The 17,938-nt window shown below is 37.7% G+C and overlaps 1 protein-coding gene across 9 annotated transcripts in view; it reads left to right on the top strand.

Moving 5' to 3' along the window:
* FRYL (FRY like transcription coactivator) overlaps positions 1 to 17,938 on the top strand; it is a 167,458-nt gene that overhangs the window by 103,323 nt on the left and 46,197 nt on the right. For all 9 annotated transcript variants that reach the window (XM_077301924.1, XM_077301926.1, XM_077301921.1 and 6 more), the window contains 15 exons: positions 1,221 to 1,458; positions 2,051 to 2,236; positions 2,347 to 2,433; positions 3,451 to 3,719; positions 5,060 to 5,255; positions 8,223 to 8,347; positions 8,591 to 8,648; positions 10,070 to 10,161; positions 10,817 to 10,989; positions 11,788 to 11,948; positions 13,588 to 13,698; positions 14,161 to 14,315; positions 14,419 to 14,518; positions 15,826 to 15,994; positions 17,577 to 17,836. In XM_077301924.1, the coding sequence (XP_077158039.1) occupies positions 1,221 to 1,458; positions 2,051 to 2,236; positions 2,347 to 2,433; positions 3,451 to 3,719; positions 5,060 to 5,255; positions 8,223 to 8,347; positions 8,591 to 8,648; positions 10,070 to 10,161; positions 10,817 to 10,989; positions 11,788 to 11,948; positions 13,588 to 13,698; positions 14,161 to 14,315; positions 14,419 to 14,518; positions 15,826 to 15,994; positions 17,577 to 17,836 (2,380 nt within the window). The remainder of the gene's footprint in view (positions 1 to 1,220; positions 1,459 to 2,050; positions 2,237 to 2,346; positions 2,434 to 3,450; positions 3,720 to 5,059; positions 5,256 to 8,222; positions 8,348 to 8,590; positions 8,649 to 10,069; positions 10,162 to 10,816; positions 10,990 to 11,787; positions 11,949 to 13,587; positions 13,699 to 14,160; positions 14,316 to 14,418; positions 14,519 to 15,825; positions 15,995 to 17,576; positions 17,837 to 17,938) is intronic.

Genomic DNA, 17,938 nt, shown 5'->3' with positions numbered 1-17,938 from the left:
ATTGTCCACATATATATATTAATTTGTTGGTATATTAATTTGTTTTGTTCAGGACACCTGCTCACATATTCCACTGTTGAACTAGGTTTTGTCATCTGAGAACCTTGATGCTAAAATAGGATTCAGAGGCTGGTGCAGACATGATGTAGATTTCTTAAATCACGATGGGCAAATCCAGAATTAGACCATAGGACTGTTTGCTTCCTCGCTATGTTCACTTCCCTTTCTGGAACCAGTGCCCACCATTGATCTTAGCTGCATCATGTGGACAAAAGCATTTAAATATGGTAAACTGTAAATCAGGATTCTTCCTTAGCTAGAATTTGAAATTGGCTTTAAAGATGGTTAGTGAGCACTAGATAAAACGTAAAATGATATGCATTAGCCACCACTAATGTTTCTCTTAATGTAACAGAATTGTTGAAGTCTCTTCCCTCTCCACAGTCAGAGTATGTGACCCCACAATGTGCTCCTGATTGTTTTTCAGAGAGTAACTTGTGTCTCTGAGTAGATTGCCATTATAGGACTCATGGGAATGCAATGGGTAGCCTTCTACTTTGTAGAATTGATATTAGAATCTCATATGGAGTTGATATATCACAGGCAATTCAAATAGAAGTAGTGGAGGTGATTTGGAAGAAGACTGCTCACTCAGATTTTGAAAGGATTAGTCTGTTCTTCCAAGTGGGATTGTTTTATGATTGAATTCATAAGGAAAAGGGGCCACCTGGAGCAAGCTGTTGTTGTCATTTTGGACAAAAGCGATGTTTTGAAGATGGATTCAAATGAGTAGCCATGTTGATCTGAAGTAGCACAATAAAATCAGAGTCCAGTAGCACCTTTAAGACCAACAAAGATTTATTCAAGGCGTGAGCTTTCGAGTGCAAGCACTGTTCATCAGACTACGAAGAGTGCATGCACTCGAAAGCTCCCTCCTTGAATAAATCTTTGTTGGTCTTAAAGGTGCTACTGGACTCTGATTTTGTTCTGATGGGTGAATTTATAACGACCTCGATTCAGACTCTTTTAAACATCCTTGTGAAAACATAGCATGTGGTTTACCATAAAATTAACTTGGCAAAGGAGAAATTGCTCATGTAATTGCAGTTAGATTCTATGTTACTGAAAGGTAACCACTAGATAGGGATCTTTAATTAGAAAAAAGAGAACAATTCATGCAATATATACAATTTCTAAACAATAATTTATGTTCCCAACAGGCTGACAATTCACATGGATGAAGAACTGCGTGCCCTGGCTTTCAATACTTTACAAGCATTAATGCTTGATTTTCCAGATTGGCGGGAAGATGTTTTATCGGGATTTGTTTATTTTATTGTCCGGGAAGTGACTGATGTTCACCCAACACTTCTTGACAATGCAGTAAAAATGCTAGTGCAGCTAATCAATCAGTGGAAACAAGCTGTTCAAATGCAGAATAAGAACCCAGAAGCTCAGGTATTATTGTCTTATATGAAATGACTCCAGTGATAATTATTATGTCCTAATTATTGACTATAATTTGGAAATAAAGAGCAGAAGCTTTTTTGCTATTCATCAGATCATAAGTGTCACAAAATCAGTTTTGTGCAAATAGAAAAATTACTGGCAAATATTCAAAATGAAAACAGCAGAAAGAGATATCTTTTTGAATTGTACAAGTTAGGACACTAAGAATGGAGAGAATAAAGGAGGGCAGGAAGAAGTGAGTTGAGATGGCTTTAGGAATAAATTCAGGTTGTTTAGGAAAGGGGCTGATATCTTGTTTGGCAGAAGATTGCAGGAGTAGGTAGGTTATGTCCCCCCCTCCTTTTTTACAGGGCATTATCAGCTGCTTACTCTTGGCTTCTTTCTGCTGCCCTGGACATTATTGTGACTGGTCATTCCTGGCTTTACATAACATTAATAATTCCACCAGGAGAGATCAGAAGAATATTTCTTACACTGCAAATTGTTACCATTAAATGTAGATCTTTTTCCTCTACATTTTTATCCTGTTACAGTTTTTAACCACTGTTAATATCAGTTTCTCTTGTCCCTCCTCTCTTAGCGTGTTGTCACCAATGGAAGTGCGACTACTCTTCCCCTGGAAAGGACCCCTTATTCGAGTGTATTCCATGTTGTCGAAGGCTTTGCATTGGTCATTCTTTGTAGCACAAGACCCGCCACTAGGAGATTAGCTGTCAGCTGTCTTAGAGAAATAAGAACGTTGTTCACAGTTCTAGATCTCTCGAAGGTAAGATTAAATTGTTTTACAGAACTGTCTGTTACTACTAAATTAACATTTATGTCTTAATATGCCTCAACTTTCTTATTTATCAGATATTTATGATCTATGACTTTTAGGGTGATGATGAGTTGGCTATAGATGTAATGGACAGGCTGAGTTCATCTGTTCTTGAAAGTTTCATACATCTCACTGGTGCTGATCAGGTAAGATTTATTTAATTCACTTTTCAGGAAGTAATTCATTGCTTTGCTAAAATGTATTTTGTGCATGCCATTATGTTGAGCTGAATGCTATGCAACGCTTCTGCATTCCACATTTTAAAAATGTATTTTATGTAGGTGATTGTAAACTCTTCTTCATCTGGGGACTTACAAAGTAATTGCCAAAAAAGAGAGTAACTTAAAAACATAACAGTACTAAATTCCAGCATCCTGCGCTGGCACTGATTTCAGTATTTCAGGTCACAGCTATGGGCTGTGAGCCATAGGTCCAAAAGTACAAATGCCAATTTTTATATTTCCTAAATACCATTCCCGTTTTAATCTATTGTATCAGCTTCAGCAGCTGTAATGCAAACAGTTTGTTAAGTATCTGCTACTAAAGCTGGATCCACTGCTGGCATATGGGGCAGATCTAGCCCATTAGGTAAACTTCTTCCTACCCCTGTTGCTCCTCATAGCAATTATTGAAAACTGGCAAATGAAGAGAACCATCTCCAGGAGGCTTGACTTGGGGTATTAGTTCCTCTCTGCATACCTATTCTCTTCTTTATCAATTTGGCTCTGTTGGTAAGCATGCCACTATTTTAATGGAAACAGGTCGCTTTTTAGGAGTGAAAAGTCATCTGGAAAACTCCTCATCCCAACAGCAGGACTAAGAAAGTGATGAGAGAATGGAAGTGTAAGCCAGTGAGTAATAGATAGGCAAACTGAGAGTGAGTTCAGGAAAATAAAACAAGTGCTATTGGGGTGGGGAAAATTTGAAAAGGCTTGAAGTGTTGTGGGTGAGCTCCACATCCTGCATATGTTATCTGGCTTTGTAAACAATATGCACAGGGTAAACATGCTAATTAAAGAGGGATGGCAGAAAAGGATAAGAATGTCTAGGAAAGAGTAGCAAACGAATTGAGATTTGCAATATTATATCTGCCTTTGACCACAGTAACTTATCAAAACAATTTCTGGTGTACTAAATTAATCTCTTTTATTTTGTGTCTACAGACTATGTTACTGTACTGTCCTAGTTCAATAGACTTACAGACGTTAGTTGACTGGAGCTCCTCTCCTATCAGCCATCAGTTTGATGTTGTCAGTCCATCACATATATGGATATTTGCACATGTAACTCAGGGCCAAGACCCCTGGATTATTAGCCTCTCCAGTTTTATGAAACAGGAATATCTTCCAAAGCACTGCCCTACAGCTGTGAGCTATGCTTGGATGTTTGCTTATATCAGACTCCAACTATTGTCGCCACAGGTTGACATAAAGTAAGTGCCCTTCTTAATTTAACTAGTATATTGTGTTCATGCTTGTGGAATATGATATTGATACCCTTGTTTGAAGGATAAGTATGTTACTTCCATTTTCCCTCCATCATCCTGAGGACTAGAAACAATATTTTCCCATTCTAAGGGGAATCTGAAGCAAAGAGCAACGCTACTAGCGCCCTACTTGTCCCCAGAATAGCTAGTCACAGTGATTCATGCAATGGTCACCACTAGGCTGGATTACTGTGACTTAACCTACATGAGCCTGCCCTTCTCCCTGACTCAAAAACTGCAGCTGGTCCAAAATGCAGTGACTCGGGTTCTCACCAGAACACCATGGAGAATCCTTATTGAGCATGTTCTCAGACTTCCAGTTGAATTCCCGATCAGGTTCAAGGTTTTGGTTTTAACCTTTAAGGCCTTCCATGGCCTGGACCCCATGTACCTGAGCGATCACATATCTGACTGTATTCCCCAAAGGCCATTGCACTTTGCCAACACAAACTGGCTGGCGATCCCTGGTCCCCGAGAAGTACATCTGGCCTCAACCAGGGCCAAAGCATTGGCCAGCACTCTTAAGAGCTGGATCAGTTTCAAAGGGCTTGCAAGATGAAGCTCTTTTGCAAGGTATTTGATTGGGGCAAATGAACAGTAACATGAGTTGGCCCCTTCCTGCAAGAGCCCTCCTCTGGGATGAGAGGCCATCTGAAGGCAATGGTTCACATATGCTGGCTATAACAGAATCAAATGGTATTTTAATTGTTTTAACTAGCTATTGTTTTAAATGTTATTTATTATGATGTTGTTAACTGCCCTGAGTCCACTTGTCAGAAGGGATGGTCATATAAATCGAAATCTAAATAAATAGATAAATATAATAACTAAAATCTGTGCATGTCACGATTTTACCTCAAAGTTATCTGTATTGAGTAACCTCAGGAATTTTACCCCTGATTTCACTTGACCTTTTCCCTCTTGTTGAATAAAATATTTTATTAATTAAAAATATATAAAAATTTCCCTAGTGCCATTTAAGTCATATAAGTTAAAGGGGACTCCCATTCCTTTCCTCAGATTCGTGGGTTGAGCAAACAGCCAAAATAGTATACTATGACAGGGTGGGACAGCCAGAATTCTTCAGGAAAGGAGAAAACAGATAACTAGGGCAGCTCAGTCACAGAACGGAAAGAAAAACAGGGGAAATCTTGTCTCTGAGGGAGGGAAGTAGACAGGGGCTGTCATAACTGATAATACAATTTTAAGCAGAGATAAGTCTATGAATCATATAATATTTCTTTTAAATAAAAACCTGTCCTTTATCTTGTCTCTGTCTTTAACAGCAGCCCTATCAATGCCAAGAAAGTAAATACTGCTATAAGCAGTGATTCCTGTATTGGGCTCTGGAGAAACTACCTGATTCTTTGCTGCAGTGCAGCAACTTCTACATCCTCTTCTGCATCTGCAGGTTCTGTAAGATGTTCCCCTCCTGAGACGCTGGCGTCCACGCCAGATAGTGGCTACAGCATTGATTCAAAAGTATGTTCATCGAGCTCTTCTAAGGAACTCAAAGCATTGTACGGAGTGAGAAATGCACAGAAGTTATGCTGTCTAATTTCCTTATATTAATTTTCCTATAAGGAAATGAAAGTACAGGATTCATTCACTGAAATCTCAAGTTATTTTTAAATTATAAAAAAGTTTATCTTCTCAGCCTACTAGAACATATGCTCTGTTTAATTTGGGATAGGTGCAACTTGGTTGTGTCCAAGCTTTGATTCATATTTTACCTCATAGCCAGTGGTTGCTGAATACTTTTGTAGCAGGTGAAGTCATTTATTGTCCAGAATAACCACAAATGGAAAGTCAAACACAGGTGAATGATAATAGGCTGTTTTCATCCCTCTCCTAATGCCTCTCAGTTACTAGCACTGCCTTCAACATGCTCCTTAGAGGAAGGGTGGGATGGAAATATATACTAAATAAATGCAGTACAATCATTTTCTAGAGATTCATGCTCAAGTTTTTTTCTCCTTTTAATCACCTGTGTATATTTATTTCACCAGACAAAATAAAGGCAGCCTAGAGGGGTTTTTTTTTCTTTATTCCCCTGTCAACACATCTTATATGTTTGGCTAGTTGTCACAGCAGAAATGTTCAGGATGACTCAGTCATTCTGATGTACCAAAAGTTTAGACTGGCCTTTATAATTGTGAATTTGAATTCATGGATCATATCGATCCATTGTTAAGAAAAGTTAATTTGTTTTATTTATTTATGAAAACATTTATATCTTGCCTTTCCTCATGGTTCAAGATAGCTTACAATAACAGTGGCTTTGTCTGCGTTAACAAATAAGGGTTTATGCCCTAAAACTATGATTTGAAGCAATTCCTTGTAGTAGTTATGGCAAAACCATAAGTATAGCCATTGCCCTGTCTCCAGAGCTGAGAACGCTGAGCAGACAAAAGATGAAAGCAGTTAAGTGGTGCTTGGCCACTGTTTGCCTGAATGTTTGGAATTTGATTCAATCTCAGTTAAGCCAAAGAATACAGGAATGTTTGAGGAAGTTCTTTAATAGTCATTTATGTAGGAAAATTAAGTACAGTATTTGCTGGCGTATAAGACTACTTTCCCCCCCTGAAAAACATGCCTCCAAGTGGGGGGGTCGTCTTATACGCCGGGTGCACTTCAGTTGGGATAGACATAGTTGCCCATAGTGGCCCATAGTACTGTATTTTGAGTGGAAATGTTGGGGGGTCGTCTTATACGCCCAGTTGTCTTATACGCCGGCAAATACGGGTTACTTTAGAATTTGACGGTAAGATGATTTACCTAAAAGGATTCATTCATATTAGGAAACAACTTTGGTTATCTGTTTGGCCACACAAGGGTATTATGGATTAAAAAAAAACTCAAGTAACATCACTTCTGCTTTTTCACAGCCAACGGAACAGATCATGTATAGGAATAAGTGGAAGAGAAATAGTAATCTTTTTTATTTATACTGTGCTAACAGGTATTCCTGATGCTTCAAAAAAACACAAATAAACAGACATGCCCCAAGAATTTACAGTCCATGGTTTAGGCGTGGAGAAACCAGTGAGGGATAGAATAAACAAGAGAAGGACAGGAAGGGAAAGGATGGAAGGTAAAATGCCTGCAATTTGCATGGTGACTACTTAGAGCCCCTCCTCTCACACTGATAGCAAACAATCCAACAATAAGACCATATGAAGGCAAAGGGGATACTAGTTTGGCTGTAAAAGTCAAGGGGCATGATCCAGCCCACCATCAGCACAGCAGCCATATACTGAGTATCCTAGTGGAGCAGCTCAGTAGAGCTATGTCTTTCTCTTCTCTTGGGTTACAAATGTGCAGGCAGCTTGCTGGTACCTTGGAATAACAGGAAGCCTGTGCATATTTCTTGTATCCTCAGCCATTCTTCCCCTTTCCACCCATGTACATTTCCCCTGCACCAAAGGATAAGAAATTTGTGTTAGGATAAGAAGGGAGGGCTAAGTGGATATGGAAGTTACACATAGATGGCCCCTCCATCCACTGTCCTGTCATCTTTGTGGTGTAGACACTTGTTAATAGGTAGGGGCATATAGAAATGGCTCTGTGGATCCTAATCAGGAACCCCCATATCTTTGATTCTGGATTGTACACAAGCTGAAATTGTTAAGTGTACACTGGTAAATGGATATTATAGTGTACGAAGCAAGTCTGTAAACATTTCTTCTGAAGTGAAAAAAGCAATCAGTTGATTTTGAATAATTTAGCCACTATATGATATGCAATGGTTTTCACATTTTTTGGAACAAAACAATAATGTTGTGGTTTCTCCCCAATACTGCTGCAATTTAGAAAAGAAACTGAATGTGTGTGAGGTAATATTGTGTAAGATCATAAAAGCTGAAATGTACTCATTTTAAAAATGCCAGAAAATGTACTGCTAAAACACACAAGCACCAAAAAACATACAGAAGAACTCCGATTGTGAGTTCATTGTTTTAGAAGATAGTGATAATACAGCTTGGGAACGGATATCAAAAGATGATTGGACACTTTTGTGGCTCACAGAACTCTCAGAGTCTACTTGTAAAAATATATGAAGCTGCCATTAGCTGATTATGAGGAATTTCTAGCTTGATTACTTAGAAATTTTATAGGACCACCAAGATTTCATTAATTTCATTCAAATTCAGGAGTGACAATATCAGAATTTAACATGTAATATTTGTTCATATCTTCCAGAAAAGAAATTTTAAGTTCCCTCCTGTAGACTTTAGTATAAAAGGTGAAATGTAGAAAAGATCCCCCAGACTCTTTTGTGTTCATTCATAATTTTTGGATTCAGGGAATGCTCTTAGCCTCTTTTCTATATCTTTCTTAGTTGCCTCGTCATATTTTATGAAGATGTTGATGATATGCTGATGTTGAATTAATTGTGATTGTTTGAATATTAAATGACTGGTAGTAATATCTTACTTATGTTTCCAGATAATTGGCATTCCGTCCCCTTCATCCTTGTTTAAGCACATTGTTCCAATGATGCGCTCTGAGAGCATGGAAATTACAGAGTCCCTTGTTCTGGGCCTTGGCAGGACCAGCCCAGGTGCTTTCAGGTAATCAGTTGATGTCTAGCCCATCTAGCAGGGATTAAAACACACTAGTTCTGTCAGTTGATAGAACAGTTATAGAAGCTTTATAAATAACTGTTTAAGCTGTTTGCATGCTGGATTTTTCTACCCCTGTATTAAGTAAGACTAAGAGTCAACTGATACTGACTGGATATTTTTTCTTCATAATGTTTGGGAGCTTAAGTTCTAATTTTTTAATTAACTTATTGACTTGCATCTTTCACCCAGGGAATTAATAGAAGAGTTGCATCCTATAATTAAAGAAGCACTTGAAAGAAGGCCAGAGGTAATGAAAATGTTAAAAATTGTGTTTCATGTCCTGTTTTTGGGCTTTATCTTTTAAATATTTGGTAAAGAATGAAAGAGATATTTGATACATGAGATTATAATAGAAAGTAGATCAAAATATATTGTGGTAAAGGTTTTGCAAATGGTTATGCATAATGATTGGGATCCAGAGCTCAATGATGCCTTAATTCTGTTGTATGTTTAGCGTGTATAACTGTACAAGCTAAATGCACAGCGTTGTAAGTGCTTCAGTTCAATTCATTTTCATGCAGCTTGAACAAGCAATCTTCTCAAGATCCTATTCCTGTTATTTATATATATATATATATATATATATATATATGCTTAGAAAGGTATCAAATTTTCTGTCACAATATATTGTTAAGCAAATACAGACAAAAGGGACAGTTTGTAGTGTTACACAAAAACCTATCCCAAGGCTACTTACAGCGTTAACAAAACTAATACAGGATAAAGAAAAGTCAAAAGTCTCTTCTTATTATGTAGGTTTATTGTAGCATCCAACCAGAACGGGTTCCAGATATCTTCCATTTTCAAAGGGAATTTTTCTCAGTGGTTGTTCCTCTATTCAATCTCAAAATGTTACGAATATACCCCGGCTTTTGGCTCTATACTATAGCAGTTGGATTACTAGCATCCCCACAGTATAGAGCCAAAGGCTGGGGTATATTTGTAACATTTTGAGATTGAATAGAGGAATAACCACTGAGGAAAATTCCCTTTGAAAACGGAAGATATCTGGACCCGTTCTGGTTGGATGCTACAATAAACCTACATAATAAGAAGAGACTTTTGACTTTTCTTTATCCTGTATTAGTTTTGTTAACAATATATTGTTAGCCAGCTAGTGTAGTATTTGTGTATCTGTCTGTATTTCTTGTTAGATTATATTTAAGTTCTAGCTTTTCTAGTTGAAGAAAGGCAGTTAGATGCCTTTCAATGTTCTTTGTCTATATCCATTGTTTTTATCACTTAATAACAATTCTTTAAATCTTTAATTTCTAATAAGATCTTAAAACAAAAGCAGATTTAAATAAAAACATTGTACCTTTCCTAATACCTAATCTATCCAAAGAAAAAGAATGCTTAATGATAATAGTAATTAAAAAAAAATTCCAATATAAACTTGGAATGCCACTTTTGACAACTTCAAATTCCATGCTATCCATTGTGACATTGTCACTAAAATTAAACTATTACATATATTAAAATACATGTTATGATATCTTTACTGCAAAAAAGAAAAATATATAATTAAAGCAACCATTCCTGTAACCTATTAGTATATATGTTGGTAAAGAACAAACCAAGGCAAACAGACAAAAAAAGCAAACAATTTAGTTGCCCAATTAGAAACTTAAGTGTAATTTCATCATGTAACTTTATTTTTTCTAACAGAATATGAAACGGCGCAGGCGTCGAGATATTTTACGCGTACAGCTAGTACGAATATTTGAACTGTTGGCTGATGCTGGTGTCATTAGTCACAGGTAAGCATGTTGTATATTTCTGCCAATGAGTTTATATGCTACAAAATCTTTCTTCATATGTCTTGGTCTTCAAACCCCTCACCATCTTTGTTGCCCTTCCCTGGACATGCTCCAGTTTGTTTACATCCCTGCACCTTCTGTCTTCCTCTCTGTCTGCTGTCTTCCCCAATATTGCTGTCTTCCCCAGTTTATTCTTGAGTTCAGACCCTGCTGGCCCCCAAACATGATGTGGGTATTCTTTTGACAGTTCCAAGTATTGTTTCTGAAGGTGGGGAGGGCTAAAAGAACTAGCTCATTGTTATTTTAAATATTTTGAAATCTTTAAAATTGCTTACAGTAATGATCAATCTGCAATAAGTTTCTGAACTAATTACTTCAGTCAAAAAGTGTGAACCCTGATTCATGCACTATGCTAATACATATTGAGTGATCTAGTAACCCAGTGCAGCCATAGCTATTTTTTAAAGGATGCTTGTCTTGCAAGTGGGTCAGGGGAACACAGTTGCAGAGCTGTCAGTTGGTGCATTGCTGCAGCTAAATATAAGAACTGGTGCTTAGTAGCTCAGAAAATTCCTGCCCATGTGATAGAAATAGTGTTGTAGAAACCTGTGCTTTAACAGTGTTTTCTTTTGTGATCTGCATGTTTTCTTTGTAGTGCGAGTGGTGGCCTTGAGAATGAAACACATTCCCTTAACAACACTTTGTTGGAGTATGTGGATCTAACCAGACAACTCCTTGAAGCAGAAAATGAAAAGGACTCTGACACGTTGAAAGATATCCGATGCCATTTTAGTGCCTTAGTGGCGAATATAATTCAGAATGTTCCAGGTACTCACAATAAGCATCACAATAATTACATTATAAGGAATCGTGGCTCCTTAAAAGCAAACTTTTTTTAAAATTTCTGTCATTAAATGCACTCACAACTAATGAAACAGTTTGAAAATGAAAACACTGTATTTTTGCAGGAGATTACCACTTCTGTTTTAAATCAATAATTACTTTAATTATCCATTCATTCTAGTTTCATTCCACCTTTCCATAAGTTCAAGGCAGTGAAAAGGAAATATACTCCCAAAATCTAAAGACTCCATTAAAATCTTTATATTTTAAAAGTCAACACAATATTTAAAACTTACTCCAGCAACTCACAACTTCTCTTTAGGGTTGAGAGAGGAAAGTTTTTTTAAAGGAATCCTGGTCACAACTATATTAAAGCCTATAGTCTCTGCTGGCCTGAATTCTTCAAAAATATATTCCATAAACACCCATCAGTTCATTGTTATTTGAAAAGACCATATTGATTGTTGGTTCTGGTCAACTTTGCAAGTTTCATCCTTGATCTGTGGAATTTAGTTTCTTCTTCAACTCCTGTTCTCTAATAAAAGGCTGTGTGCGAAGACACTGGCAGTTTCAGTCATGGAGGTGAAAAGATACTAAATGGATCTATCTCTTAGGAAAGGAATGCAACATATTGTTGACCAAAGGCTGTATTGATGAGTGTGAAGTATAAAAGACAACCCTGCTGAAGAAATTCCATTTTAAGTTTGCTTGCTTTTGGAACAACAACCTTTGGTACACTTAGCTTACTAAAAAGTGTTTTACACATTCCTGTTTCTTTCTTAGTGCACCAGAGAAGAAGTGTCTTCCCACAGCAAAGCCTTCGTCACAGTCTCTTCATGTTGTTCAGTCACTGGGCAGGACCATTCAGCATCATGTTTACTCCCCTTGATAGATACAGTGATAGGAACATGCAAATAAACAGACACCAGTACTGTGCATTAAAGGTAACCATCATCTTAAGACACGCTTTGGCAAATATTTTTAATTATTATTGATGATTATTGAAGTGACGTATTTATCAGCTGCTGCTTAATTATCTGCCATGGCCATTGTTTATTAGGAAAGAATTCAATCTGTGGCATCGCCAGTGTTCGATCTTGAATCTTGAATTTCTAAAATTCTGAGCTTTCATGCAGCATCTAGAACACTGAGCAATATAAACCAGTGATTTGATTTGGTATATGACAGAGATACTTAGAACACCCCTACCACAGGTTCTCAAAAATTGTGCACCTCATTCCTGCCATCCTTTTACAATGAAGATTAGGCATAAATTGTTTGTGTGTGTGTGTGTGTAGTGTATGCTTTTTAGCATTTTCTAGATTTTAAAGTTTGGATGGTACTTTGTGCGTGTGTGTTTGTTGACTTGAAGTAGGTTCATTTATTTATACTCCTTTTATAGTTCATGGTCCCTTACAATTCTAAATGAAAATATCCATAACACAGTAAAACCCCAACAGAAGGGAGCTTTGACTCTCGAAATCTCATACCGCCCAAGTTCTTGGTGGTCTGTATGCTGCTGCTGGACTGGGTTCTAACAATAAAACCCATTAATACCCTGAAGAAAATACTACGGCTTAAGCTCCGTTAAAAGCCCTAGCAAATAGACCAGCCTTAAAACAGCTCCTAAAAACTTCTAAGGACAGCAGCTTAGTCAACAAATCTAGGGGCCTGTTCCACATGAGGAGAGCTACTATCGAAAATGAACAGGCTGTGATGGGCATCATCCTGAAATGAAGGCTGACAGAATTGCTGTCTTCTCTAAATTCTGCTTGTAGTGCCTTAGTTACTTGACCATGGCCTCGGGGCCTTGGTTGAGAACTGAAAGGTGCTTCTGGAACTTTAGGTTCATCTTTGTGGGTTCTGTGCAGTCCCACATGGGTTATGCGGAATCACATGCCTGCAGTCTCCCCTCAGTCCTCTTTTTGCCACTGATGTTACTCTTCCAAGAAAACTCTGTATCTAAGACAGAAAATTCTTAAACCGCCAAAGTGCACCAACTGCAGTTCCATCCCCATATTCCAATCACTAGATAAGAATGGGGGGGGGGGTCAAGTGTGTTAAAGGAGTTGATAGGTCTGACAATATTAACAAGGCTAATGTATCTTGTCCAGCTTTAGATGAAGAACACCCACCAGTGCAGTCAGAATGTTTTTTTTTTTTGTGGGGGGAGTATCCACATGATATCCTGTATTTGACCACTTTCTAGATTTTCCCCTACTTTGCCCCATTCTTTTAAAGTCCTGCTTTGGTAGGATCTTCCATGAAAGACCACAGTCAAAGTGGCACTGAAGCACTGCAGCCGCTACCAGGTTTTTTCTTCCAGTGGCATGGAAAATAGCAGTCATGAGGGGATGAATGAGGAAAGTATGTTGAATGCTGGCATGTGGATGCTTCTTTAGCATTTATAGCCACAGTGACTGGATGCTGGGGAAGTGTCACCATGTGGAAGCATCATATGGTTTCTTGTAAGTTTTTGGGATGAATTTATGAAGCCTTACATCTAGTAGATGTTAGGTTACAATAAATGCTTATGAAGAAAAATTTGAATAATCTAATCTACGATTTTTCCCCATTTTAAAGGCTATGTCTGCTGTACTATGTTGTGGTCCTGTTGCAGATAATGTAGGCCTCTCATCAGATGGCTATTTGTACAAATGGTTGGACAATATTTTGGATTCACAGGATAAGAAGGTAATTTATACAGCGTCAATAACCTTTAAAATGTATATTTTACCTTCAAATGATAATTGAGATTCAGGAAAGCAGAAAAGTATAGCTTGTATCTGTCCTTACACTTCCTTAAGTGAATGTATTAAAATTTTAACATGATTAAAGGCCACCATCCTAAAACTGCAAACTTAGAGCTGGGCCTGTATCAGTAGGTTATTTTAAAAGAGTAATTGAGTTTACTATTTTCAATGGTATCTAAAATGGAGCTTAATCGAAAAAGAAGTTGTTGAGCTTTGAAGGTCTTGAATTCTATATTATTGTAGCTTTGTTATGAGTCTGACTATTTTAATGTAGCTTTATTACTGGGTTATTCATGTGTATACACCTAACTGAATAAGAGGATTGTAAATTTTTGCAACAATTTCATTTCAAAACAACCGTAAACTGTTCATGTGCTGAGTTTTGTATTTTGTGTTTGTTTAGGTTCATCAGCTTGGCTGTGAGGCAGTCATGCTATTATTGGAGCTCAACCCTGACCAGAGTAACCTCATGTATTGGGCTGTTGATCGTTGTTATACAGGCTCGAAGCGGGTAGCAGCCGGATGTTTTAAAGCCATAGCCAGCGTGTTCCAAAACAGGTACTACAGAAACAAAAACCTCTGGGATTTATTTATTTTATGTATTAATGTATACACATATCTAATTTAATTTGTTCACTTTTTTTCCTTTTCCCCTTCATAGGGATTACCAGTGTGATACAGTTACTCTCCTCAATCTTATATTATTTAAAGCAGCAGATTCTTCTAGGGCTATCTATGAAGTTGCCATGCAACTCTTGCAGGTTTGTGCACAACTTTTAATTATAAAGTTTCAAAATACATATATATTTTAATAGTTTTCACAAAATATAAAATATGAATTAGGAAATTATTACAGCAGTAAGAACATTAAGCATGTTTTGTGATGCCTCTGTTCATTTAAATACATGTTCTATGACCCAGTAGTTGTGCCAATGTTTCTATATAAACCTCTTTTTCCTGTGCTGGGTCACTGCATTGGGATGGTGACCAACTTTGCCAGTATCCTCACTTGCCAGCAGGTGGCAGAAACTCATTAGTGTTGTCAGGCTGTAATTAAATGCTGTTTTAAAGCTCAGAATTCTCACATTTTTAACTAAGGATATGCATTTGGATGATCTAAGCTGAAAAAATACTCAAAAATACCTTTTTTTGTTTTGTTTTTTTCAGCTATTCAGTTGGACTTTTTAAAACTAGTTTTTGGCTATCTGAAATGTCGGAGCCCAAAATATTTGCGTGCATCTAAAGGGCTCACAGACCTTTTAAGTGCCTTTGGAGGGAACTCTTAGCTTGAAGAAGGCATTGAAAGGTACTGTGTAACCTTTACATGCTTTCTGAGTTCACTCACTCTGCCACCACATTTTGCAAAAGGCATTTACATTTTTAATGGACCCTGTTCCCTTTAAAATTTAAATGCCTTTCCCCACTCCATTGGCAACAGTGGAGGATGGAGGCACCTTTTGTGCGGACTCATAGAATCCCCCCCTCCAGTCTTTTTCAGACTTGGGTTTTTTAGAAGCTTTTTTGAGGACAGGAACCAACTCTATGTTACAAATTTTATGCATCTACCTCAAAAGGCAGCCCTCTCAAAGCCCTTCTTACCCCCCTAGATCAATTATCTGTTTTAGCCTATGGGAACCATTTACTACAGTGGTCCCCATAGGCTATAATGGAGCTGAAAAAGTTCAGCATTCCCAAATATTTACCAAATTTGTATACCTTACCAATATTGGGATTTGGGAATATCCAGAAATACTGATATTTTTCATGTTCAGTATACTCCAACCTTAAAAGTACTGTGTTTTGTGTATTGTGTAACCCCCGTTTTTAATTCTTTTCCGCAGAACCTAGAGGCCACAGTATATGAGAAGCTAGAAGTCATGTAACACAATACACTAAAAACCTGCTCAGTGATCACTCGTTATTAGTATTGTTTTAATTCAGAGTTGTCATGTTGGCAGCCTGTAAATGAATGTTGTATGGAATTAAAAAAACAACAACAGTATTCTGTGGTTTAGAGCCTAGTGTGTTGTTCATGATAGCTTTATACAGCTGACTTCTGTTTTTCCAGATTCTAGAACCGAAGATGTTTCGCTATGCTCATAAACTAGAAGTTCAGAGAACGGATGGTTTATTGGGCCAGCCTTCACCTTTACCACATCTGTATTCTGTTTCCTATTACCAACTCTCTGAAGAGTTAGCAAGGACATACCCAGAATTAACTCTCGCAATATTTTCAGGTATATTTTTAATTAAATGGGTAGCCGTGTTGGTCTGAAGTAGAATAAAATCAGAGTACAGTAGCACCTTTAAGACTGACAAAGATTTATTCAAGGCGTGAGCTTTCGAGGTCAAGTTGAGGAAGAGTGTTTGCACTCAAAAGCTCACGCCTTGAATAAATCTTTGTTGGTCTTAAAGGTGCTACTGGACTCTGATTTTATTGAGGTATTTTTTGATTATGCCAAGTTTTTAAAGAAAATACTTAAGCCATCTTAAGGGCACTTAATTGTGTTATTAAGCTGTATTTGACTTTCTTCCTGTTAACAAAGCCTGCACCAATGTCTGGTAACACAGTAAATACTAAATGATGCAAGAAAGAAGCAAATAGTTGCATTCAGTGTTTCAATGAATGGAGCAAGTTAATGGAAGTGATTTTTATTATCTTCCCCTTCTTCCTACAAACCTCTGCACCCCCCAAAAAAGGTATTTTGCTGAGAGTTGGGTATGGGGAGGAGCTCTGCAACAGGAAGGGGAGGACCCTTCCAGAATAAAACCAGAAACAGAACAACCATTGCAAGTAACAAAAACCACCACCACCAAGAACAAAACTGTCTATTTAAAAGTTCAAGCAAATACAAACTAGAGCTTAATGGAGAAGGTGCCAAGTGGATGTTTCTGTTAATCAGCATGCTGCTATATAGCCTATTCTCCATTAGCTAAGCCCATGTAAATTCTGAGGGCAAGAGCATGCAGAGAAAGTGTCATTGGAGTCCTGAATATTGGTAGATTCATATGGGGCAGCCTTTCAAATGAGGGGATTAATGTAGGGGTTCTCTGATTGCCAGGACTGCCTTTCTCTTTATGAACTTGAGATGCAGCTCTGGCCATCACGGTTTGGTGCCATCCTCTCCTGTACTAGAGCATGAACAGCTACAACTGTTCCAATGGCTTTTTCTTTTGCAGCACTCACACCCACACACATACACATAGTGTACATCCTATCTGAGTATGTGAAAGAGGCTTCAATTTTGGTGGCTTCCAGAAAGGGCAGTAAAGTGAGAATTTTTTCTTGAATTCTTCCATTCCCCCCTCCCCTAGGCTGCCCCATCTCTAAGTAGAAGATTTACACAGTTAAATGGTTTAATCTTGCATCTTGCTACAGTTACTTGCAGTCCTGTGGTTGATGCACAAATGTTTGGAAAGCATGCACATACTTAACACCTGCACCCATCTGGACTGTTAATTTCAGCTGATATACTGTTTGGAGCAGAGTCAGATCTTTTGATTTGATTTTCCTAGGGTTTTTTTGTTTTCAGATGGTGATTTCAAGTGTCCTTATGTGTTTTGTGGCATCTTGTTGAAAGTTCTGTAAATAGTTCCCTTATACCATTTTGCCTGGCTTATTTCCATGTTCAGTTTCTGGGGGAGGCAGAGAGAATGCTCTTCATTAGGAATACAAAGGTTATTGGCTTTGGTAACTGAATGAATAGCAGCAGCTGTTCTGTACAGTAGTTATTAGTGCTAAACATAAGTGCCTGAAACAACATTAAACCAATAAAAATCTTTTTCTAAAAACACTTGCGTTTGCGTCTGTTGATACAGAAGTCAGCCAGAGAATTCAGACAGCACACCCTTCTGGAAGGCAAGTGATGCTACATTATTTGCTACCATGGATGAATAATATCGAATTGGTAGATTTGAAACCTTTACCCACAATTCGTCGGCAAGAAGAAGATGAAGAAGATCCCTTGAAAGACAGAGAGCTGATGGTGAACAGCAGGCGCTGGCTAAGAGGAGAAGGTTGGGGATCACCACAGGCTACTGCTTTGGTTTTAAACAATCTCATGTATATGACAGCAAAGGTAAATATGGCAGATGTTGTCTTCAGGTCTTCAGTTGATTACTTAATTTAATGCTTGTTATTTTAAGGGGAGATACTGGACTTCATTGACCACCTTTTATTA

Source organism: Paroedura picta, chromosome 10, assembly GCF_049243985.1.
Source record: "Paroedura picta isolate Pp20150507F chromosome 10, Ppicta_v3.0, whole genome shotgun sequence".
Lineage (NCBI taxonomy): Eukaryota > Metazoa > Chordata > Lepidosauria > Squamata > Gekkonidae > Paroedura > Paroedura picta.
This window is presented reverse-complemented; position numbering and strand designations above follow the sequence as displayed.